This window comes from Diuraphis noxia, unplaced genomic scaffold, assembly GCF_037042655.1.
Source record: "Diuraphis noxia isolate RWA-SAM2 unplaced genomic scaffold, SU_Dnox_SAM2 contig0004, whole genome shotgun sequence".
In the NCBI taxonomy this organism is placed as follows: Eukaryota; Metazoa; Arthropoda; class Insecta; order Hemiptera; family Aphididae; genus Diuraphis; species Diuraphis noxia.
The window spans coordinates 55671901-55699629 of NW_028301714.1; the positions used below are offsets into that span (position 1 = coordinate 55671901).

The 27729-nt window shown below is 33.3% G+C and overlaps 3 protein-coding genes across 4 annotated transcripts; all 3 read right to left on the bottom strand.

Moving 5' to 3' along the window:
• Positions 1–206: 206 nt before the first annotated feature.
• LOC107166138 (nitric oxide-associated protein 1) lies at positions 207–4379 on the bottom strand. The gene is made up of 5 exons (XM_015514682.2): positions 3800–4379; positions 2900–3687; positions 2692–2842; positions 2045–2623; positions 207–487 (listed from the first exon to the last, which is right to left on the bottom strand). Exons 1-5 carry the CDS (start codon positions 4182–4184, stop codon positions 321–323), a joined length of 2070 nt encoding a protein of 689 aa, XP_015370168.2. The 5' UTR covers positions 4185–4379; the 3' UTR covers positions 207–320.
• A 765-nt stretch (positions 4380–5144) lies between these two features.
• On the bottom strand, positions 5145–12469 carry Ctl1 (choline transporter-like protein 1). 2 transcript variants are annotated; one of them, XM_089227221.1, is made up of 14 exons: positions 12336–12469; positions 11815–12250; positions 10784–10923; positions 10572–10706; positions 10224–10495; positions 7783–7872; positions 7562–7701; positions 7317–7503; positions 7134–7250; positions 6920–7058; positions 6698–6835; positions 6480–6630; positions 6191–6412; positions 5145–6042 (listed from the first exon to the last, which is right to left on the bottom strand). In XM_089227221.1, the coding sequence occupies exons 2-14, from the start codon at positions 11926–11928 to the stop codon at positions 5890–5892; spliced, it is 1998 nt and encodes a 665-aa protein (XP_089083347.1). In that variant the 5' UTR covers positions 11929–12250; positions 12336–12469; the 3' UTR covers positions 5145–5889. The 2 variants fall into 2 exon arrangements, with proteins under 2 accessions (XP_089083347.1, XP_015370167.1); XM_015514681.2 differs by having other exon boundaries at positions 11815–12458.
• Positions 12470–21947: 9478 nt separating this feature from the next.
• On the bottom strand, positions 21948–27140 carry LOC149056209 (uncharacterized). The gene has a single exon (XM_089227040.1). It carries the CDS (start codon positions 27138–27140, stop codon positions 21948–21950), a length of 5193 nt encoding a protein of 1730 aa, XP_089083166.1.
• Positions 27141–27729: the final 589 nt, after the last annotated feature.

The following is a 27729-nucleotide window of genomic DNA, read 5'->3' on the forward strand; positions in this document are numbered from 1 at the left end:
CGGCTTTTCTGATATTTAGGTACATACTTCTTTTTTTTCAAAATTTTCTGGGGTTATTTTTTCACAGGGATATTTTAATTAATTCATATAATTAAATGTGAAAACCAAACAAAAATTATCTAACTTTACAGATTAATTTTAAACAGAATAGTTGTCATAGAAAATAAGTATATTAAAGATTAGGATCAAAAATAATAACCATTAAATAAAATAATAATTTTCTATTAAAAATATAACAATGTACTATAGATGATAATTTTTACAAGTATGTTGTGAATACCTGGTTTTTTTATAATTATTACATTAACAGTATTACATAATTACTCCTTCTTAGCATAATATGTTGGTGTAAATTTTATTCTTGGTCCTCGATGATTAATTGCATACCTTAATAATGGAGGTGTACGAATATAAATTCCACGACTTTCGGGTGTCCAAGCTTGTACATAACATACATCATTTTCATACGGAGTCACAGCAACCCATCCTAGAATAAATACATATGTATATATATATATACAGTATACAATATGTTGTTGAATTTTATTATAAATTTTTTAGTAGGGGCAAACATATTTTATTTAATATATAACATAGTTAAGTTATAATATTAAAATACATATAATTAATATCACATTTGTACTAGTTTATAATGTTCATGTGTCATGCCTATTCAATATCACCCACAAACCAACCAAGCCACCCAATCTGAATTTGACTAGCAGCAATTACCACAAAAAATCTCCTTTGCCACGCCACTGTGTCAGACACTATGACATATCAGAATAATATAGGTACATAATATGAGCTTAAATATCTTGGAATTTATAAAACTATCATTATTTTTCAAAAACTCTATTTAATTTAAAACATATATTTTAGCCTTTTAGAATAATTTATATTTCAATTACTTAAAAGCAATTTAGCGCCTATTACTACAAATAGTGTTAAATACTCTAAATTTCTAATTCAATATTAGATATTTCTAAACATCATTTAAAATTCTATACTAAAATATATTCAATAGTTAATGTTATACATAATATATTTCAATTAACATTATTAATACACTATGGGTTCATCTCAAAGAAAGTTTTCATGTTTGTATTCAATAATAATTAAGTGAATTTGTTTATGTTCATTTTGTTTTCATTAATGATTATCAGACCACTAAATATACCATAATTAATTTATAATATTATATTTTAAGCAACAAAAAAACAACAAGACAAAGAGTAGGGGGACATGAAAACCATATCCTCTGTAAGCTTGTCCCTTTCTCGGTTGTTACGATTTTACATATTATTATACTTATCAAATTATATCTACACCTAATAAAAAATAGTTCTATTTGTACATTTAATTATTAATCTGATCAAATAATAAACATTGAAGTATTAATTATTAATTTTCAAAAATAGTCATAATAACCGTGATCCCATTTAAAATCATAAATTTCCACAATTCTATTTGGACCACTAGTAAAATCTACATTATCTACTGACAATGAACTCTACATGAATAAATAAAAAAAATTGTTTTTTTAATTAAAATTTATTAAACAATGGCATGCATTTGTGATATGTTGATTAAATAAATAGAACAGCTTATGACAAGGACAAAAATCACAAATAATGAAAACAAAATTATGTATTTAAATTTTTAATTCATGGTCCTCCACCCACCGATGTTAAAAAAATGATCTCATCAGTATGTGATCCAACACTCATTGATAGTTTATAAATTATTCACTTTACCCTGAACTTTAAACTACATCAAAGAAAAAAAAACATAAAATGAAGTTGATATGAAATTAATAGAAAAATATTTTGTATTATAAAATGCCAATATACAAGGTATAGTATATAGAGCAATTATTACTTTATGTTAATTTACTTTGGATTAATATACATTTCAAAACACATTACGTTATGGACAAACAATACTGATAAACTGCCATAAACTTATTGGACATGTAACAGGCTACAGTTAATAACTACAAACATTATGAATACAATAAAACTAATTATTATTTATTACTCACCTGCAGATGACAACACAATATCGGCACAACTAGTTTTTTCATTTACACCAGTCAGTTGAATTGGGTTCTTATAACTACTCAGTCCTGGCCACTTGGACAGCCTTTCTTCACTACCAAATGGGACTGCAAATAAATGTGTGCCTAAAAGTTTTTCATAAACCTCATCAGCATCCTCTGTATTGCAAACAGTGATTGGAAGTGTATGAGCACTGAAGACAGTAAAACGGACAAATTTAGCTCCTGTTTTCAAACAGTCGATTCTACCAAGACCACCAACAAACAGTGTTTGCAGAGGTCTTAAGCTAAATGTTCTTGGTTTCATAACAGTAGTGGGCAGAGTCATCATTAGCTCTTCAGTAGTCAATAAATTGATAGATTGATCAGGATGAACAACACCTGGTGTATCATACATAAATTTACTGTTTTTGAATTGTGGATCATTTTCGTCAAAACCCAAAGTACTACTGGTTACACGATTTGTATTAACTTTAACTGCGTTAGTAGTAAATGGATCTGTTTCATTTTGTCTTGCAATGTCACTAACACTTGATGGTTTATAAAAGGTAAGACCAATTTGACCTGAGATAAAATTATTAGTTATATTAAATTTTACAATTTACAATACTTAAAAACTTTTAATTACCAACCAATAATTGAAGGTAAATCATTAATTTTCAATTTTAATGATCGTCTTTGGTCTGCATCTAGTTGTTGTTCTAAAATCCTTTCTTTTCTTTCATGTTGAAGACGTTGAGTCCTCATATACAATCTCCAATTAGATGGCCGCATTATTGGAAACTTCAAAATAAATAGTATTAGCACAAAAACAAATTATGTAAATTAGTTAACCCCTACCTTAAGTAGATTCAGAGTAGTACCAGGCCAGGGTGACGTAGTTGCTCTTTGCACCAAATCCACAGCTTTTACTTTACAATAATCTGATTGCAACAAAGTATTAAACATGGTTGATTTTCCCACATTAGTACACCCAATCAAATAAACATCGCCTTTAGTTTGCCAAAGTGAATGTAATTTATTGATTAATTCTTCAATGCCAAATCCGGTTTTTGCACTAACAACAGTTACGTGTTTAACATTAATATCTTTAGGTATGCTTTGAATCAACGATTTCTTTGCATGTTCAACCCATCCAGGAAAATCACCAGGTAACAAATCTAATTTATTACCTACAACAACAACTGGCTTATTAATACCAATACACTCTGTTAAATTTGGCCAAATACTGCAAGGAAAATCTGTCAAATCCACCATTAGAATAATTAATGCTCGTTTCTTTTTAATAGGATACAATAGTTTTGGGTACTCAACAGGGTCGACTTGTACAGCTAGAGCTGTGTTATATTTCTGTATGAAATGACATCGTTGGCATAACATGGTTCGCAGATCTTCAGGTCCACAGTGACAAAACAACTCGCTGGGCAAGTAACCAGGTATTGATGAGTTTTGACAATGTAACAACGCTCCACAGCCACCACACGGTACGTCGCTAATGTGTATGGATGGATCGGGTGTACCATACTCTGAAGTCCACGAAGGAATACTGTTTTCCTCCTCTAGATTTCTCTCTTCATAACATTCATAATCACTCATCCAGTTCTTTGTCATCAACTCATTCAGCTCATCTAAAAGTTAAGCACAAAATTACAATAACGCAATGTCAAAGTAAAATAATCCCAAAATTAATTAATAATTGACAAAAAAATAACCCTATGTCATATTAATGGTGACACTCACAGTCATAATTTATTTCATTATCTGCGTTGTCTTCGGTCTGTTTGCTGACACCCTTGTCGCTGACAATTTTGCTGACAATACTGTAGGGAAAATTGTGTGGTCTGTCCATTGATACTTCTGCTGCTCTGCTTTTTGCAGTTTCGTCTGTTGCAGTATACCCATCCAAGTATTGCAATGACACTGGCTCAACATCACACTTCATCTCTTCCAACCTTTGCTTTTTGAACTTCTCCCGCACGTTGCACCAGTGTTTCACGGTCTTTTTACCCTGCAACACAGAATTGTACAGGATTCGGTCCAACACGTCGTTCTTAAAAGCCGGCGACTGGCCATATGTACGACACCACCGCTTCAACTGCGACCGCAACAACCGTCTGGCGAACATCTTTTCACAACAACGTTTAAATTTGCAGGGTCATAATTGTATAAAAGTAATATTCTCTCGTAAAATACGGAGTATAACTTGAAATATTTTTCTAAAAGCACTTAAAGCACCCACGTTGGGCTGAATCAAACTTTATTTATATTTAAATTACTATTTAACACTAGTCCGCCAATCCGGCAAGATTTGAAAATTGTTTAGTTATCAATAATTATTATGATGATTAGTAGATAGAACTGTTATCAATTTATCTAAGACCCCGCCGGGCCGGCCACAACCACGAATTAAGATATATATACGAGTACCTATATATGTATATCTTAATTCGTGGACACCACCCTGGTGCTAGGTGTATCAATAGAATACTACTATTTTTTTTTTTTTTTTTTATAATACTAGTTCATGCATAAATTATTAAATCATAATATTCGTGTTTCAGTCGTATTTTTAAAACTTGTCCTATACTCAATAACATTTTTAGAATGAATTTTAATATTATAAGAAAACTAAAATTTAGGATGACATGCAATTAATTGGAATAAAAATTAGACAGGTCATCCAATATGAACAAAATTTTAATTACCCCCTACCCTACCAAAATACATGTCTAAGTACCAAGTACGCCACTAAATTCATACATACACAACACCTAATGTAAAATAGATGTGTAGTGGGATATAGACTTGTCCGCCTTTTTCTATTGTTATAGAGCTCAAACCATTTCTCTTGCATTAAAAGTACTTTATAAAAACTTTATAGTAACCCAATTCATAACTGGATACTTAATTTATAGTTAATAGATTCTAATGATTAAGTTTATAGATTGCTGGTAAACACAAAATAGATTCATACTGATTGGAAATATTGGTTTGTTAGATAACGGCTTGGCAGCTTCAATTTGATTTAAAATAAAATCTTTACATTTAACATAATGATCAATAAATGAACTGTTAAAGCTAAAAATTCAATACGAAGGCATAAGAGCAATTTTTATTCTACAATATAATTGAAAAATGTATATATTTTTTACAGTCATACTTCCAATTATGTGTTTAATACAGATTATAGAATTATAATTTTTTTTTATAGCTAAAAATTTAAACAACATTTGTAACATTTCATGTTATCTCATTATTTAAAGAAAAACTCATTTAAATACATCTTTAAATAATAGTAGAAATAGACATTACTGTATAATATTATTTCCACAGATTATTGCCAACTATTTGCATTATACCTACAATTTTTAATTGAATAAATATTTAAATAAATAACAAATATTTTATAAAATTAAAAGTTGTATACATAAAAATATTTAAGATAACATGTAAATAAATATTTAAAAATATTGTCCTTTCCATATCAAAATTTAAATAAAATATACTTTAACTAAACATATAAATATATAAGTAATATAAAATAAAATAAAATGTCAAGTTTCAACAAATGTACAAATACATACACAAATAATGGTACATCGTAAAATTATTATATTATATGCATTTAGCATTAACAGTAAAAAAAAAAAAATAGGATATACAAATTGCACAGTGATCATTAGAATAGTAAGCAACTTAATGTAAGTTAATAAAAATGTATGTCAACTTGTAAAAAATAAGTACTTTTATATCAATTATATTGACTATAAATAAAACAAAGAAACAAGAATCTTAGAAAAAGTTACTAATGCTTAAAAATTAAAATAGCCTCATGTGTTGGTTTTTACAATTTGTGTGTTAGTAGAATTTTTTACAATTGGCTTTTTAGACTTGGATAGTTTTATTATTGGACTCTTGTTCCACATTTCTCCATTAATATTTTTGTCTTCACATACACACAAAAATAATGTATCAATTACCACCTATAAAATGTAAATGAAAAACATCTTCAATAAATATAAATAATTATCAATATTTACTATGAAATTACATTAATTAATAGAGATAAGTAGAAAGATTAGTTGAGTTGAAAAGTTGAAAACTAAATTAAAAAATATAATATGACATTACCTCATGCAATGAAATTACACAGTGAGAAACAAAAAATGCAAATATACATATAATGATGATTGGTATAGCATGAAAATGCAATTCCAAGTTTGATCGGAAAGTGAACAATGCCAGAGAACCAATAATCAGAGTGACCAAACACTTGGCCAGAAATAATATGAAATCACCTATACTGTTTATGGAACCCAATCTCAAAGCGTTACCAACAATAACGTGCCAAGCCTGAAAAAAATAAAAAATAATTTAATTTTTTCATTATATTTTCATAATTAACATTAAAATAATATACTCTCGAAGCAGCTAAACAAAATCCAATTCCTTCCATTGATACTATAGTATATGCATTATGATTGATGTACTTGAAAAAATTGTCAAACGAATATGTACAACAAGTGCATGTTTTTTTTATACAACGGTTCTTTGTTGACGCTGAATTGCTTCTAAAAAAGTAAATTGATACCATTAAATACAATTACAATACAAACGCAATGAATATTTTTGAATTACTTAGAATGGCATGTCGTCAGTATAAGTCTGGGAATCTTAAACAGAATAATTAACAGAGATCCAAGTGCTATAGAGCCCAAATGGTAGAATACCAAGTTATACATTGAAGAAAGAACAACAGATTTTTGATTTTTTCCGCTGCAAAATATATAAATGTAAAATTAACAAATAGTAAAATAGTAAAATTATCAAATTACAAAAGTTTATAGATGGATTACGCACTTAGTGAAATACCATTTTGCTACTGCTCCAGAAATAATCATATGTTGACATGCTAAAATAAATTCTGAAGACCATATTAAGCCAATTATATACACCCACCACATATATCGAACCCAAGTAGCATCTTTAAACTCAACAGCTGAAAAACAATGTTTAATAATAACAGATAACTAACCAATGAGTAAAAACATAAATATATAATAATAAAACACACCATTGATGAATGGCAAAAAATGTTTCTCTGACTCTTCAAGACTTAATGAATCATTAGTTGTCATGTTTTTCTCCACAAAATCAGTTACTAATTTTAATGATCTTGTACCAGGATAGTCTGTAACAATTAATTTATTTGTCATAAACCAATTTTCATCGAACTCAAAACTTTAACAAAACTTACTTGCTGTGGCTAGATGAAGAATTACTGCAGTCCAAAATGCATACAAGCAAAGCAGCACAAAAAATGTACAAATGGGTTGCCAATATAAGGCTGGGAGTTTAGATAAACAGTCGGCCGACTCGTGAAACAAAGTAGACAAAAAATTCAACCGTTTACGCATAGCCAAAACCAACATCAGTATGATAACCTGTAATTTAAAAAATAATTTAGAAACAAATGAAGTATTGAACACCAATTCAATTTACCGAGAATAAACTAAATAGGATGGAAAGTATAAGAAAGGTGTGTTCATTGCAAGCATCAGCACTTAATGTTTGTGCCTCAATAGTGTTGTCCAATCGCTTTTTCAAAATAAAATATTCCCACCAAAGTAAAAACACATTTACTGAAAAAAAAATGTTATAAAACATAATAGTTATTGTGTTCATAGTTCACACTTTAAAATAATAAGATAATCAAATACTACCTAATACCATCAAGCTGACACCAATCAATAATATATAGGCTATAATTTTTGTAAGTAAATGAATTAATAAAATGATGATGAATGTCAATACTGTAAACAAAACAAATAAAAAATAATTAAATACATTTAATGCAACTAAAAATTAAAATTTTTTTTAACATTATTGCTGTTTTTTATTTAAAACTTAGGTAATTATGTAGTGCAGTGTTTCTCAGCCTGTAGTACCCAAAAAATCACCATTTATAAAAAAAATTGGGATAGATCATTATTCACATATATTATTTGGTTTATTTAATACTAATAATAATATGAATAATAATTGTATACATTTTATTTTATTTTTGAGCATTAAGGCCGGTGACACACATAAGAAATTTGTTTCGTGAAACAAGAAATTTATTTCATTACTTGAAAATGCGTGTATTTAAATGGAGCAACACACACTGTTGTTTCCGAAACGTTATCACAAAAATATTTTGTAAACAAGTTTCATGAAACCAAACGTGTTTGGTCATTTCACTACATCAACTCCCGCGCAGTTAACAATGTAAATAGGTATGTACAAATAAGATAATTTATAATTATTTATATTGTTATAGATTATGATTATATTATAGTATTAAACTATAAACTACCTTTTTAAACTATCGTCTATATTATAAAGGATCAGAAAAAGTACAAATATCAATAGGTAATAGTAAAAATGTAAAAAAAAAAGCGGGTAAGTCGTGGATGTCGCTCTGCTGCACAGTAGGTTACAAGTGGGTTACTGTAATGAATGGAATTAAATTTGAATCCAATGATATTATATCATTGTATACGAAAAACGATTCTGAGCGAAGACGGTTTATCTGTCTAGAATATATTATAGATTATTAAAAATCTTAGATTTAAAAAGAAAATTTTTTATGAATTTCTAGTTTAAAATAATTTGCAAATTTTCGTGATTTTTACACATGTTGTGAAAATTCTAACTTTGAATGCTTGTAAAAAAAAAATGTGTTAATATATTTCTTTTATTTCTCACCTGCTATTGTAAAAATATGTTAGGAGCCCTATATACAATTTTAAATTCTAAGATATAAAAGGAAAATTTTTAATGAATTTCTAGCATAAAATAATTTATGAATTTTCGTGATTTTTACATAATATGTTGCAAAACTCAAACATTGAATGTTTATAAAAAAAAATTGTGACTATGTATTTCTTTTATTTTTCAAATTCTATTGTAAAAATATGTTAGGAGCCTTGTATTAAATTTTCAAATCTTAGATTTAAAAAGAAAATTTTTTATGAATTTCTAGCTTAAAATAATTTGTGAATTTTCGTGATTTTTACGTATTTTGTCAAAATTAAAACTTTGAATGCTTATAAAAAAAAATTGTGACTATGAATTTCTTTTATTTTTCAACTGCTATTGTAACAATATGTTAAGAGCCTTGTATTAAATTTTCAAGCTTTTCTGCCTAACAAATAAATTTTTATCGATATTAATTTAAAAAAAACTAATAATGATAGAAAATTTGAAATGCATATGAATAGTTCAACTTAAGTCGAAATTTTTTGAAAATTGCATGGTGGATAGAATATACTTATATAAACATTCGGTAAAAATTTCATGAAACTATGGTCATTCGTTTTAAAGTTACATCAAAAACCAAAATCGATTTTGTCGAAAAATGAGTGTGCGTAAAATTTCCCGTTTTTCCCTTATTTTTTAGTTTGTTTTTCTCGATTATTTAGAAAAGTATTAAGAATTTTTTACTTTTGACCACCCAAAGCACCAACTAGATTCACTTTCTGATCAAACGAGGTACTGAAGTCAAAAATCGAAGCATTTTTACTGCCCCAAAACATGATGACAGACACAAAAAAAAAACACACATCATGGTAAAATCAATACATTCATCGCTCCGCTCAGAATCTAATAATGCACTAGTTTAATACCTATTGGTTTTGATTTAACCACCACTGCAGAACAATAATGTCATATCGGACGACATCTTTAGACCAACTAAAACGAGCTGGTTGAACTAAATGGTGGGTAGGTGAAAAAATATTTATGAAACAAATTTGTTCTGTGAGTATTGACCATGAAATATGTTTCATGTGATTCATTGTAAAAAACAAATTTCTCATGTGTGTCACCGGCCTAAGAGTGCAATTCACATCATATCTATAGGTATTTACTATTTAAAGGGAATAAAGGGTTTCTCTTCCTATAGGAAGGATTTTCCTACCCCTCAAATATCTAATGAGATATTCAACAGATTCTTAGGTGAAGCCAAGCACTTGTCATACTTTAACTAGTTAGGTTACTTTCTTGTCATACTTTTTAAAAATATAATTTGAAACACCATTTTTTAAATGTTAATTAATCTAGGTTTCGAAAAAAAAATTACAACTTCTGTCTGATAGCCAATTGTATTATATTTTCTTACCAAAAGCTAATATTGTGTAATACAACATTTGTGGCCAAGTCTTGTACAAATCGTTCAATATTTCTTCTGTGAAATCCCAATCATTCATCATACTATAAATGTTATAAATCAGAGGCAAAGTTTGATTGTTCAATTCTTCAGGAACACACCTATTCATCACATGATGACTTTTGTATACTGGGAATGGGGGACAAGGTCCCAAAGATGTAGAGAAAATAGTAGATTTGTAAAGCTCTTCATCGGTAGTGAAATTGTTCAAATCAAAATTATAGCTATGGCAAATTAATATTGAAAACAATATGAGTACAATTTTAAGTAGACATACACAATTAGTTTGAAGAGGATTACCTGCAAAGTAACGAATTTGTTCTATTATAAAAATTCTGAAGATCTTTCAAAGTTAATATATTACTGTCTGGACATTGCTTAATACATATTTGCATGCTATGTTCAATGTTTGCTGGATCTAAATAGAATAGGAACCTAAGAGCCAAAAGTAAATTACATACATTGAGTTTGTCCATGTCTATCAATTGAAGGAAAAAAAATTTGAAATTTACTTTTTATCCGTAGTATCCAAGTTAGAGAGTTTTCCCATTTTGGAGTTACCAGAAGAACCGCAAGTGTTGCCAAAACTGTCGTGGCCGTTGATCAGACGCAGAGGGTCACCGTAGATAAAAGCAAATACAGCTATAAATATCTAAAAGATAATAATATTAAATTAAAAACTAGGTAATACAATTAATACTGAATAAGTGCAAAGTGAAGCTAGGCATCAACAAATTTTTAAAGTTTAGTTAACTTAAAATTCAATTTCACTGAAATTTTTTATTAATTAAGTACCTAAAGCAAAATCAAACTTGGATAATTAATTAACAGTATATTACTAACATACTTTAAAGTTGGTTAATGGTTACACAATTAAGTAGGCTAGTTATAAACAAAAAAAAATTTTTTTTTTAATTTGATAAAGTTTAAAAATATGTGCATTAACTTTTAGCTTAAAAGGATGTCAGCACACTATTTGTTTTCTCTCTCTAACCCACACACTACATAGTAACTTTACGTTTAACAGAACAAACCCTGTGTTATTACTTATAACATTAGAATGAATTCACTTGTTATCAAACTTTAAGTTAAGGAAGTTACCTATGTCTCTAAGTCGTTTATTTTAAATTTAAATTTATATCTGTGTTATGAGCATGTAAATTATTACAATTTAAAAATGCTTATACATTTTATAAAAATTAAAGTATCTTTTAAAGAAAACTGATGTAGGGGCACTAGTAATATTTTTAGCTCATTGTTTGATAGTAAGTGAATTCACTAATATTAAAAATAAAAACACAAGGTTGATACTTGGTTCTACGTTCTACTAAACATGCAGTTTCTATGTTGCACAGGGGTAAAAGAAAATAAATGGAGGCCAAGAGTTGATGTCAAAAAATGTAATTAACTTTGAACCTTGTGTTATTAATGCATACTAACAAAGATTATAATTTAACTGAGTTACAAAACAAAAAATCATTAACTTGCTCAGCTTTAGTGTTAAGTAATAAAACCGGTAACCATACCATTTTTGTCAACCTACCATCAGACACCAGAGAATCAAAAATGTGCACAGCCATACGATATCTGTACATCCCCTGACACGGATTTGACCAGGCACTTCGGGCGCATCACGGTCGAATCCAAAGCAAGCCATCTTTGATTTGCTATGATCGGAAATCGGTTGACGATGAAGCGCTTAAGAGTATTCGGACTGAAAGCGGAGTGTTGAGGTGTTGACTGTTGAGCGTTACACTTTGCCCAGAAATTTAAGATGATAATAATTAGCGATGAAGTGTCACCAAAGTGGCAACAGGTGGCCGGATGCGACACTGTATCCCGGTGACATCTCTAATGATATTAATTTGAATTTCCTACGAAAACGATGGCAGAGTAGGCGGCAAATGTGCGGCACGTGACAAGTGACAATGAGTACAGACTGACGTCGAAGATGGAAAAATATTATGGAATTGCATTGACTGACGACCACGGACCACAATATAAATTATTAATAATTATAATATAATATTAATTATATAGTTAAAATAATTTAATAATACGTGCCTGTGTCCTATCTATATACGTAAACATCACAATTTATATCATCAATAATATAAACAATTCTTATTATTGTTATTATTAGGTATTTATTAGTTATTACCACGATTAAAGATTTATGGTGCTTATGACAAAATTATATACAAACATTACGTTGATAACATGTTATCAGAATGGACTGCGGACCATAGACATATATTATATTGAGCCCATAGAGTAATTACTCTATGTTTGAGCCACGGCCTCCGTCACCCGCCTCCCATGACGTTTCCAGTTCCGTGGTTTGAGCCATTTGGACTCGTCATAGATGATATTATAAAGATATTTATGGACAACATAAACATTCAATACATTCCAATACGCTCCGGAAACGGACGTATTGATCATTCAAGAATATCAAGATGTTTACGATATGTTAAAACGTTACGTATCTTGTCGGTACGTGGTCACGATGCGCCGCTACGCACATATCATTTATAATTTGGCGGGAAATTGTATATTTAAATTTAGGTTTATATTAAAAATATTATTATAAGATATTATTAAAAAAAATAATGACATTATCATCACATATTTTGTTAATAGTACTCTACAATATAGTTATCATAAAAAAATCGTAACATTGCATTGTGGCCAAATTCTCCAACTAGTCTAAAATGTTAGCGAATGTTCGAGATTTTTTCGAATGCTTGAGTAGGAAAGTGACTACTGACTATATTCAGTACTTGAAAGGGGGAGAGAATCAAAAATCAAACATTCCTGGTTGTTTTCAAAAATTTTATTTGGAAAAATAGTAAAATTAGAATTTTTTCCAAAATTGATGTTTTTTACTGTATAGGTACAATTATTTAAAATTGATGTTATTAAAAATATATTAGTATTTGAAATATTGTGTTTCTTACGTTAAATGGATAACACTATATAATATAGTTACCTATAAACATATTATATTAGTGTATTATTTAGATAGACTTTACACAGCAATATTATTTGCATGTGAGTTTTAAATGAAACATGAACACTATAAGAGTACATTATATGACATAATATAATATTATAATATATTATATTTAAAATGTACTTAATGGTAATTTAAAGTTCTAAAAAATGAATCTACAACATATAAGGAATAATGTACCTTATACATACGAGTAATTTTCTAGCGACATATATTGCGTGTCAGGTCCCTATTATTGTCACAGTCGTATTGTACCATATAGCAATGCATCGTGATATAGTATTGTACCTAGGTACTATACGTATAGGAAAAAAACAATAAAAATAACAAGCAGTTGTGTATAGTAGGTATAATATCATTATAATGTATAATAAAATACAAACATTGTGATTTAATAAGCTCACCCCTTTCGTTAATAAAGACCGTATCAGTTTTCTGTTTACTTGTGGATATTACTTAATATTATTAAGTAATGAACTAATTAATTACAAGTTATACGAGAAAACGTACTACATACATACATAAGCTATTACATAGTATAGGTACAATGTATTAATATAATGTATAAAAAAAGTCTTGATAAGTATTCTATATAAGAATATATCAGAATTAAATAGGTACATCATCATAGTATTAAATTTTAAATCTTCTTTAATATACTAATTAGCTTATAATAATTCTTGTTTTTGAAACTGTTGAGTGTATTAAAGATTTAGTAAGAATCATATTATATACTTTTGAAACCAAAGATTTTGTTATTTTTTTTTTTACTAATTTACCTTTGGGTTGAGGCGAAAAAATGTTTTCAAATTTAAAACCACTTTTTAAATTATACATTTCTAAGGTAGTAAGGGGTTTTTTCTTTATGAGAAATTATGTGCATAAATGAGTACGTTTTTCTAAGCTAGGTATTGAATTTTAAGTATCTACTATAACACTACTAAGTACCTACTAATGAAGATAGTAGGGCCGGACCGGCCCCGTGAGTTACCGAATAAAACTCAGTGGGTCGTGAAAATTTTAAGCCGTTTAGGTCATGAGGCTGCTGACTGATAATGTATTAAGAGTTTAAAGTTGAAAAAATGGAGTCCAAATATTGGATTTGCATAGACCATGGTATATGTGTTGATATTGTAAATATTGTTTGTAAATGGGCTGATAAAGCATAAAAAACTCGGTGGGCCGAATTTTACCAATCCGACTTTAATAATGTCTAATAAAGTAATAAAAATACCATACCATCTATCTATAATATTATGTACTATAATCGTATATATCATAACAGCCAACAAGTAATTATGTAATATATTATATATAGGTACTATATATAATATATATTAGTATATTACATACACACCTATGTGGCTATGATAATTTGAAAATTATAGTACCTATATCTATCTAAATACTTAATGACTAATTAATATCAATTTATTACAATTTTATGTTTTTTTTTAATTGTCTGAATAATATAAAAAGTGCTTATTGTACATTTATATAATAAACTCTTAACCATGGGGCATGGGCGGATAGGCCAACTGGGCTACCGGGCACTTCCCGATGGGCCTCCATTCGTATTTCAGTAATGAGGCCCTTTAATGTAATTATTATAACCTATAGCAGGGGCGGATCTGAAGCTTAGTTAAAGGGGGGGGGGGCGAATTCCGAATAGGAATATCCATGAGTAATATACAAGTACAATGAGCAAGGTCAAACCTGGTGGGTGTAGGGGGTCACCACCCTCAGAAATCCGTATATCAAATTCGGATCAAATTGTTATAATTCGTATACTATAAAATTATCACAGTATACATTTTTCAACCTCCCCCCCACCAAAAAAAAAAACATTTCCTGCTTTTGCATCTGCAATGAAGACTTGATGTAGTTTAAGTAATTTATGGAAAAAGAAGTACAACACTTAAAATTAATTGTAGGTCCTTTTATTTGTGTAAACATAGGTAGGTACGTATAATTATAATAATAATTTAATGTTTCTTTTTTTTTCATTTGCAAACCTATTTATTACTTCTTCTATGTTTACAATAATGTCTTTATGTGTGTGCAATAAAGCCAAGCCAGTCAGCCTATGATCACCCATTCGTGATCTCAACCGTGTTTTTAATCTACAAATTAAAAACAATAAGAAATAAGCAAACATGCAAAGCATTATGTAATTTAGATGCAGATATTTTCATCTTAAATTAAAAAGCAAAATTTTTATTTTTATTATTAAGATTTAAATATATTAATTATTACCTAATTAATTTATGATAAATATAAGACAATAAATAATTCAATTATACTGTTGCGCCAGAATAGTTCATACGAATTATGTAGTCAACTACTCTGACTCGCATCACTAGTCTCGAGGTGGGTGACCAAAATACGAAACATAATATAACGCAAATGTATAGTATAATAATGTGAGTCTATTGGACAATATATGAATACCCATACAATACAATGATAAATGCGGGCGCCCAAAATTGGTAATAATATATAACACAAATAAATAATATTATAATAAATAATATGATCAATCGATCAATATGTAAACAAAACAATAATTAAAATACGATAATATAAATTGATAGTAGAAATCATAGACAAGTATACTAATAGATAGGCAACCGCAATGTTAATATTCGGGACATTGAACACTGCGCTACTGGTGGCTGGTGAATGAAACTTCGATCCCTTCTCTCCACCTTCTCATAGCTCAGTGCCGCCGCCGCGTATATAGATTGCCAACCCCAGGCGCTGAGCGCATTAACCACTGTTAATTATTATTTTAAATACTCAATTGAAATTAATAAAACAAACATCAAAAATAAATTGAATTAATTTTTATTACAATATACTAAAACAATATACAAAAACTATGAAATAATAACAATATATTATAATATTAAACATACATTTTAAATATACAAATACAAAATTAGTAGGAACTTTTGTTACATTTCTCAGCCATATATTTTATACTTAATAATTAACAATACAATAAACATATATCTAGTCAGTGGGAATATTTACACATATTTCAAAATTAAAATTAACAAAGTGAATAACATAAAAGTCTAATAATAATATCTTAAGAGGACCTTTTTTTTTTAGAAAACAATTTGTACCTTTCAAAAGCATTTATTTTAATTTTATCCGATTCATTTTTATTTAAATTTATTTTTCCAGATAAAATTCTATTAATTTGCGTACACCAATTATGTACCATTAATTTTACCACAAAATTAATAAATTTTTGTGGAAAAATTAATTTATGGTCAGGACATGTTATGTATTTTACATCAACTTTTTCTTTAATAATATTAATCAATTCTATTTTCAAATTTTTATGATGGCATATATTTGGTAAATTATGAGAAATAATATTAATTACTTTTTGCACCAACATACAGAATTTAGAATTCGGATATTTCAGTAGATAATTACCATTATGTTTATAGTCTCTAGCCTGAATTAATTGATGGTCATTTGACCGTTTTGAACAAATTTCACTTAGACATATACGGCAGTTTTTAAACAAGACAGAATTCAACTTTTTAACAATATATCCTGCTATATAGTTCTGGGTTTGACTTCCTAATAATGTTAAATTATTATCATTGTCTTCAAACTTTTTTGGCAAAACATCAGCGACTCGTTCTTCGATTTCATGTTCAATGGTATTTGCTTCACAGTTTGTATACATTTCAAATAATGTTTGGTAAGAAGTCAAACAGCCACCTGAGAAATCTTCTTCGCAGTTACTGCCTGGAGAGTGGGCTGACATTAGGTTGTTGAGGAGTAAGGTCTTGTATGCTGAGGCAAACATATCGCATGTCGGATTATTATTTCTATATCCTAAAGCCCGTATTGCACCGAATAAATTCTCCAAAGCATCTTGGTTCAAATGCCTTGGCAACAATACCTTAATACCGTTGTCATTTAATGTTTTGAATATATTTTGAAAACCTGTTTTGGATTAATAAATAATTAGGTAAATAACCCACTTACTAAAAAAAGTTAAACTTACTTTTAATAGTTTTAATCCAATTCTTTAATGTGGGTGGTTGAGGAGTACATGGTTTGTTAGTAGAAGGATTCACAAATTTCATGGTACTCAAAACTTTCAAAGACTCTTCCCACAATTTGTGATGAGGAGAATTTTTTGTTACTCCTGTTCTATAAATCTTTCCATCAACTACTTTATTAAAGTTTCCATTAACTGAATCAAATAATTTGTCAAAAAATAAACAAAATTTTGCAGTGTCTCCAGCTGTATCTCCAAGAATATTTTGAGCTGTAAAATACATTTAACAAAACAAAATTATTTAATATGTTAATTAGTTTTATTTTGATGTTACTCACTTGCTAAAAATGCCATAATGGATGAAACTCGTTGGCTAAACACTTGAGCAGCATTTCTAACTTTCATTTTTGGAATTTCTGTAGGTATGACATGTTGTCTAGTCAACCTAGGCAACATTTTAACATCTTCTATGTTGCTGTCCAATTCATATAACTTCAATATATCACTCCATTGAGCTAATTTTTCACCGTCAACATTAAATATTACATTTTTTGTCAACAAATTGTTACGGATTCCTTTCAAAAGGTGTGGTGTATCATACAAGTGAAAAATTTTAACTACATTGTTATGGCTATCAGATTCACATTCTATTTCATAGAAATCACCATAGAATGATTCATTCTTTCTTAAATAACGTGCTTTGGTGTCGTTCATAAGAATATTAATAGCTGCTGTATTGGTCGCTCCTTGATCCTAACCATTATCTGTAGATAAGTCAAAAATGAACAAATTAATATAAGATAAATAAGAAACCCAAGACTTGCTGTTGGTTGCAAATTGTATAATATAACAGGGTTGCTACTCATTTTTTTCTTGTGAATAAAGTAATTTATATATGACCTATTTACGTGGAACCTTCTTTTAAATTTTCAAGTCTTAGCAATAACAATTTTACATTTTATACATTTTTAAATATAAATAAGTGTTTAAATTAAATATTCGTCATTTTTATAATTATTTTTCTATAATTGTCAATAAATTTTGTTTGTTTGGTAAAAAATCTTGAAACTAATACTACAAAGCTCCTGATATCTCCTCAATATATATTGTTACTATAGCAGTTGAAAGATATTAAAAATACATTGTTATACGTTTTTTTTATAAGCATTTTAAGTTCAAACTTTAACTAAATTTATCAAGTTTAAAATTTAATAATTATTTTGTAGTTAATGAGCATTATAAAAGTGAGATATCAGTGAAATAAGTGTAAAAAAAGTAAAAATAGCGATAAATAGTGAGTGCGTAGCAACCCTAATATAAGCTCATGCATTGCAAGCATTATTAAATTGCAATTTTTTATAAGACTTTTTTTATAGTAGGTACATACAAATCAGGTCAACGGTGGAGCATTGAATATTATGCTCAGTTACATTGATAGATTCATTCAGTTCCTCTATGCCAGAAATATTTAAATTTGTGGGCATGCAGCTGGTATGAATTGGTTTGGGCATAACAGTATCAGCTAAAAAAGAAATTGAATTAACAGATATTAACTAAATTTAAATAGAAATTTATTTCCTACTTGTACTTTGATTGGCTATATGGAGATGTGGCAAATCTGGTATGGGCATAACAGTATCAGCTAAAAAAGAAATTGAATTAACAGATATTAACTAAATTTAAATAGAAATTTATTTCCTACTTGTACTTTGATTGGCCATATGGAGATGTGGCAAATCTGGTATGGGCATAACAGTATCAGCTAAAAAAGAAATTGAATTAACAGATATTAACTAAATTTAAATAGAAATTTATTTCCTACTTGTACTTTGATTGGCCATATGGAGATGTGGCAAATCTGGTATGGGCATAACAGTATCAGCTAAAAAAGAAATTGAATTAACAGATATTAACTAAATTTAAATAGAAATTTATTTCCTACTTGTACTTTGATTGGCCATATGGAGATGTGGCAAATCTGGTATGGGCATAACAGTATCAGCTAAAAAAGAAATTGAATTAACAGATATTAACTAAATTTAAATAGAAATTTATTTCCTACTTGTACTTTGATTGGCCATATGGAGATGTGGCAAATCTGGTATGGGCATAACAGTATCAGCTAAAAAAGAAATTGAATTAACAGATATTAACTAAATTTAAATAGAAATTTATTTCCTACTTGTACTTTGATTGGCCATATGGAGATGTGGGAATGCATTGCGATTTATGACTTTTGTACCAGGGCTAAAATTCTCTTTACTAAAATGATTTGAACATACTCTGCGCTTTTCATAAATCACAGAAGACTCAATATCTTTGAAGTCATCATTCCCTATAACTTCCATCCATTTTTGAAACATCAACAAATTTTTTTGGGGGTTGGGAAATCTATGTGATGTTCCACCTACATTCATGTATTATAAAATAAAATATTTAAGTACTTAGTTTGAGCAAAAGATTATTCATTTTCATTATAGTACTAAATACATTTAAAGTTATGTTGGGTATACTAAGTTTATGGAGTATGTGCTGTTCGTTTTAATTTTAATAATATCGTTGATTATAACTTTATAAGTATTATTAGTATTTATAATCAATGGCACTAGGTACACAGGTACTATCAGAAATACTAGAACAGGTAATATAATAAATAGGTATTAATATATTATATACCTAGTAATAATCAGTGTTCAGATTGGATAAGTATTTTTTTTATCTAGATAAAGGTAAAGATAATACATAAATAAATATTAAATGGGAAATAACGAGGGACTATACATATACTTAGAATATCTTAGTCCGTGGAAATAACTAATAATACAATCGTTATTTGTACATACTATTAAATATAACTTTACAGATGATTTTAAAAACTGTTTATAAACTTTGTACGAGTTTCTAAATAAAAATTTAAAAATGCGTTTGAACAATTTCGTTTATCAATAAAAAATGTATCTAGATGAATTTATTTAGGTTAGTAAAAAAATGATGTAAGATAAACGTTTAGATACTTTGTAACTATTTATCTAAATAAGCCAGAACATGGGTAATGATGTACCTAATATTAACAGTACCTACTGGATTGTTTGCACAGAACTTAGATAAAATACCTACATTTTACAATATAATATACGAAATCAAAGTTAGTAGCTAATAAATTAAAAACACTTACCCTTATACGAGCAACCTTTTACACAACATTTGTATGCTGCACGACCCATCATCAAGATTGTTTTGAAAATTAAAACAAATTACAGTACAAAATAATTCACCACATGGAAATTACAAAATTGTGCATTTGTATAGTAAAGTACACTTGTCTATGCTTGAGCAGTTGTGCCAGACGTGAGACACCGGTGTTGACAGTTGGCCGCCACGGCGGCGGCAGCAACTTGAGCGCTCCTCGTGGCTGGTGAATCGTACTAGTATCAATGTTCAAAATTATGCTATTGAGTTGCCTTAGCCTGGTAGAAATGATAATGGAAATGATAATAGTCGATCACCCGGTAAGACGATGAAGTGGACTGGTCACTGGTATGGACTGCAGTGCTGCCTCCTGGAACCGTTTGACACGAATACTACGATGTTCCCACGACGGCGACGTGAAACGACGGGCCCTCCAAACTTCAACGGGGAATCCCGCGTTAACCACCCGACGCTCGTCCGCGTCAGCAAAACAACATGGCAACCCGCACCTGACAATCGAAACAATAGTTCGGTTGCGGTAGTGGGCTCCCCACAAACAATGTGGTACGGAACAGGCGTTCACGCCGCCAAAACCGACACACGACGTAATGACACACGACGGTGTCGTCAATTTGCACAATTAATGTGGTTACGCGAACACCGAACGGCCGCGCGATCAGCGCCGACACTTACGCCCGCCACAAGAGGGCCCAAAACAGTGGAGGTAACGGACAAGTCACCGACACAACGACAACGAACCCGTAATGGCGCAATCCACGACGATCGAAGACGCCAAAATCCGTCCGAACAGGACGACGCGTAGAACAGACCGGCGTAGGCACTCGTGCACCACAATACAACACAGCACGCACCGGTCGCGAGAGGCGAGACGAGAAGTTTCTCGTAGACTGACTGGTGCGTATATTATTACGCGCCGCGACCGTCCAAGCTGCGATTACGACGACGATAGTTGATAAAGATCGTCAAAACCTGTAGTAATCTGGCTGGACTCTGGACTCTGTATTGCCGTCGGTGCAAATCGTCGGGCACGAAATTGCGGCTCAAACATCCTCCCCCCCATGGGAGGCTCAGGCTCCCATAGAAATCGAACGGATTGGATTGAATGGGCTGCAGCGACGTCTTGAGATGATGCATGACCGGAGTGATACTAATTATCATTTCATTTTACAAAAGGAAAAGGAACATGTTGAATATAAAATTACAAATAATACACAATAATCGAATGAAGATACATAAATGTTAAAACCAATGACACATATGGTGCCCACACATTAGATATGAAGTCAGAGTAGCTAGTGATTGAATAATTGATAAGTGGTAGTTTATTTGAGAATATATAAAATTAGAACTGGAAGCTATGTTTTGGGGATAAGCATTCAATCAACGATCAATTTTGTGAGGTTGTTAAGAATTCGAAACGCTAGTGGGTGGGTAATACCACTACTTTAGCCACCGGTCGAGTGATATGGCCGTTGCACGTCAACACCCGTACGACACGTACAACACCGTCGTTGCCAGGTAACAGTTCAAGGATACGTCCGAGACGCCATTCCAGTGGTGGAGATTGGTTATCGATTATAACTACCATGTCGTTGACCTTGACGTTGGGTGCTTCAGTAGTCCATTTCGATCTCCCTTGAAGCGACGTCAGATATTCCGTTGACCAACGTCGCCAGAATGCCTGATGGCATTGGTCAAGAAGCTTCCAACGTTGAGTTAAACTGACGCGTGACTCAAACGATACTCGGGGAGGTACAGCCAACAACGGTTGCCCGATTAGGAAATGTCCAGGAGACAAATATTCAAGGTCAGCGGGGTCCGTGGTTAATGGGGTCAATGGTCTCGAATTGAGTACTGCCTCAACACGCGTAAGTAAGGTAGTGAATTCCTCGTACGTGAGTACATGGGTACCCATGGTACGGATCAACAATCGTTTCGCTGACCGGACCGCTGCCTCCCATAGGCCACCGAAATGCGGTGCACTTGGGGGGTTAAAATGCCATTGACACGATGTGCGCGCTTGAGAAATGGTGCGTTGACCGTCTGGACTGTTGATCAGTAACTGAAGTTGCTTGTCCGCGCCAACAAAGTTCGTGCCGCAGTCCGAAAATATTTCTGACGGTAAGCCTCGTCGCGCAACAAACCGGTCAAAGGCGGCAAGGAATGCTTCAGTGGACAGCCCTGTAACCACTTCTAAATGGACAGCTTTAACCGACAAACATACAAAGACGGCGATCCACACTTTATATACTCGAGATTTTCGAAGTTGCACTTCACGCATTTGAAGTGGGCCGGCGTAATCAACCCCTACCCTCGCGAACGGCCTACTTTGCTGAACTCGTGCGGCTGGCAAATCTGCCATTATAGGTTGCGGCGGTTTCGCATCAAAACGCACGCAGACCGGACATGCGCGTGTGACGGTGTGTAACACAGATTTAATTGACACAATCCAGAAATCACGCGATATAAGGGCCGTCATTATTCGCGGACCAGCATGACACGTAATTTTATGCCATCGGCGGCATATTAACAACGACAAATGCGATTGTTTCGCTAATAACATGGGGTGTTTACTACCATAATTTAAATGTGAATGGCGCAATCGCCCACCAACGCGAATCACCCCAGATGGGTCTAGGAACGGACGTAGTCGTGATAGGTGTTTCGATGACACACGTGCTGACGTCAATAGTTCGTGTGCTAAAGTTTTATAGAAACATCGTTGAGACATGATGACCAGCTTGCTGATGGAGTCATCGAGTTCGGTGCGCTGTAGTGCCCCAATGGCAGGCCGAGGGTGTTTCTTACATGCTTGAAGAAAACGATAAATGTAGGCAACTACGCGGACCAGCCGGTCATATGATGAGAAACTGTCATACCATTCTGATGGCTGTTCAGTGCTGAGCACTAGAGCTACAGGCCGCGTCTCAGGTAGTTCGGGTATCGGGATCGACGGTACAGTCACGTCCCAGCTCGCCGCGTCATCGTGGAGGAACCGAGGACCTTGCCAATATAGCGATAGACTAGATAACACCGAAGGTAAGACGCCGCGCGAGGCACAATCTGCGGGGTTTTCTTCCGACTTTATGTGGAGCCATCGACAGTCGGGCATTAGAGTAATGATTTGATGGACGCGATTGGAAACGTATACCTTAAATGACGTATGTGGATTTTTCAACCAAGACAATACGATGGCTGAATCACTCCATGCGTACAAATCGACGATGTTTAAATACGATTTAAGGGTTGCCCGTATTCGACTCATCCATCGAGATAGCAATAACGCGGCGTTCAGCTCCAACCGCGGAATCGACAAGGGTTTTATCGGCGCCAGCTTCGTTTTTGTCCCGACGAGAAAAATGTTGCTAGAATCAGAATCATGGTCTAACATCTTTATGTATAAAACTGCAGCGTAACCGTGCTGTGAGGCATCGCAAAATCCCAATAGTTGACACGGCGATCCACGACGGGAATTGAAATGACGAGGTACCTTCAGGTCGTTAAGGGACGGCAGGTCTGATACAAACGATTCCCAATCCCGCGAGATGTCATCCGGAAGGGGGTCATCCCATGATGCCTTCGCCGACCATGTGCGCTGCATAATGCATTTCCCGTGAAAGATTGCGGGTGCAAACAGTCCTAAAGGATCGTAAATCCTCGCGATCATGGACAGCAATCCTCTTTTCGTGCAAATGATCGGCAACAAATTAGGACGAAGGGCACACGAAAACGAATCGTTGGTCGGATGCCACTGAAGGCCGAGTACTTTTATACCGCTGTCATCTGCGGCGTCAAACGAATGTGGATAATTTACACAATGGTCGGCAGGCACGGCGGTTAACACATCGGGTTCGTTACTGGACCATTTTTTTAATTCTAGCCCCGCACGATTCAGAATTGAAATTAGGCTGGATTGGAATTTTAAAACATCGGTAATGGAATCAGCGCCAGCACACACATCATCGACGTATGTCTGGTTTAGCAACGCGTCACGAACGTCGTCATAATCAGTGCAATCATTAACGGCGATTGCCTTAAGGACGCGAAGTGCTAGAAATGGGGCACAGTTTGTCCCGTATGTCACTGTATCAAGTTCATACTCAACGAGTTTTTCGAACGGAGACGACCGCCAAAACACGTGCAGGAGTGTACGGTACTCCGGTAGGACCAATATTTGGCGGTACATTTTACATATATCTGCCGTAAAAACTATCTTTGGTACACGAAAACGGGTCAGTACATCGACGATGTCTTGTTGTAATTTGGGGCCCTGCAATAGACATTCGTTTAATGACAAACTTCGAGATCCCTTCGCAGACGCGTCAAATACGACGCGGATCTTGTTGTCGCCATCTGCAGGTCGATATACGGCGTGGTGCGGTATGAAGTATGTCCCGGGTGTTTTTGCCACCGACATATGACCTAGTGATAAGTATTCGGACATGAAATTGGAATATAACTCTCGTAGTTTGGAGTCCTTCGACAGTCGTTTCTCGAGATTTTCAAAGCGTTTGATCGCGTGTTCACGGGAACCTGGAAAACTTAGCGAAGACAAGGCTGTGCGCGTCGGTAATGGCACGGCGAATCGTCCAGACGGCAGTCGCTTGTGTTCCGCTACAAATACTTCTTCACAACGGCCATCATCCGTGAACGAAGGCGGCGGCATCGCGGGTTCCTCAGCACGCCAAAAATTCTCGATTAAATCTTGAATTGAGACGGTTAATGACACAGGGAGCGATGCGTGACACTCGACATAAGTTTGGAGCACCGGCCCGATCAGAATCCATCCGAAAATAGAACTGAACGCTGTGGGTAGATCGGCAGCTACAATCACTTTCCGGCCGTCCATTATTTGCGCGAACAAGTCGGCACCCAATAACATGTCAACGGGAGAAGCAATATTAAACGTCGGATCTGCAAGGGCCAGGTTCGCGAATCGATCCTTGACGCTGGTGTCTAGAGATCGACGTGGCATGTTGGACGTGATCGACGGCATTACCCACGCCTTTGTTTGCAATTGTGGCTCCGTAGCAAATCTTGGTTGGACGACACAATCGACCATACCTCGGACATCAGCAACTGTTGCACCGGATAGGCCAGTGATCGGTGCTGTCCAGTTTGTCAGCCGTAGTCCTAAACGAGTAACACAGGACACAGTTATGGCACTTATTTGGGATGCTGAATCGACGATGGCACGGACCGTCTGCCAGGTGCCACAATGGTCACGAATATGAATGAGAGCGGTGCCCAATAGCACGGCTGATGAATCGTCCTTCCTGTATGTCGTTGATGCAGCACAGAAGGGCGCATCGTCGCTAGACGGAGCGCTCTCTGACTGGCGTCGTGTTGAAAACCCATGAAGCAGCGTATGGTGTTTCTTTGAACATGTTGCACAGCGAAGTTTTGAATGACACTTGTTGGCCCAATGATTGGTCGATAAACACGCGTAGCACACGCGGTTATCACGAGCCCATTTGTTGCGGTCCTCGACCGACAACGACGCGAATTTTCGACAATCAGTAATAGTATGCCTTTCACGGCAGTTCGGACAGGAGTCACTCTTGGAGCTCGATGGCTTCGAAACGACTAACGATGTAGTGGTTGGTTTGAATGGAACCTTCTTGACGAACGCGTTGCTATGTGATGTAGACTGTAGTCGATTATTGGGCCTTTTCTGATGATCTCCGGCAATCTCCAAAATCGCTACACGGGACTGTACAAAATTCAGCAAGTCAGTCACAGTCGGAAACTCCGGAGGGGCGGACGACTCGAATAATTTTCGTGTGGATGCCGGGAGACACCGAAAAGCCATGGAGAACACTATGAATGATCCGAGGTCCCTGATGTTCAATGCATTTAATAACGCAATATTCTCGGAAAAAAGCGATACAAAATTATTGAGATCGAACAACGTTTCTTGCGAAGACACCGGTGCGTTGAGTAACTTGTCTATCAATGCATGCGCGACTAATCGCGGACGATGAAAACGCGACGATAACGTGGACCACGCGAGGTCGTAATTGTCATTGGACACGGTTATATTGCGTATGGCGTCCGCTGCAGCACCCTGCAAACATCCGATCAAATGTTGCATTTTATCGATTTTCGGTATGTCGGTCCTATCGCCAACAAGCGCGGAGAACCGATCGCGGAACGTGGGCCAATAATTAAAATCACCATGGAACGACGGTAACGGGATTTCAGGTAGTCTAGATGTTGGTTTAACTGCTGCATCGCTGGCATGATTTTGTCCACCCAGGCCGCGATTAGCAATCTTAATATTATCGTAATTGCCCTGCATGGCGACTGCCGTAATTGTATTGATAATAGAAAGCACTTCGGCTGGCAACTCGGCTGAATATTCGCTTTCGGCATTTATTTCCAATAAACTGTCTAACACATCATTGTCCGCCGCTTCGAATTGTGCCCATAAATCATCCAACGTCGCAGCCGCTATATGTAGTTCATCCATAAGACTAGGATCATTTTTCGCGCGTTTAGCGAGACTGTCAATTGATCGGATTTTTTTTACGGCGATAGTGCGCTTTGTGTCAGCTCTAGTGGCAAGACGTCTGACGCGTTTTATTTCTTTATCTTCTGCTGTCTCGACCATGTTGACTGTTGTCTGAATATGACGCGAAATCAACGGAGAAAATTGGCAACAATCGACCGAAGACAAGGAGACAATAACTAACGGGACAAATTAGGTACCTATCACGATCCAGGTATAACCTATTGAAATGCGCGCTGTTATATATAAATACACAAAAATAATAATAATAAACCCAGAGAATAATAATAAATATTAATTAGACAAACAATAATTTGAAATGACGAATGCGACGCTAATGTCGACTTGAATAAATTATTTGAAATCGAAATTATAGTTAGCAGTAATCGCTGAATTGTGAATAACAGAAAGGGTCACTCGTTGATTGAATACTCGAAACCAGAACGCTAATTAAATAAATAAAGAAACCACGCTCTGCTACCAAATGTTGCGCCAGAATAGTTCATACGAATTATGTAGTCAACTACTCTGACTCGCATCACTAGTCTCGAGGTGGGTGACCAAAATACGAAACATAATATAACGCAAATGTATAGTATAATAATGTGAGTCTATTGGACAATATATGAATACCCATACAATACAATGATAAATGCGGGCGCCCAAAATTGGTAATAATATATAACACAAA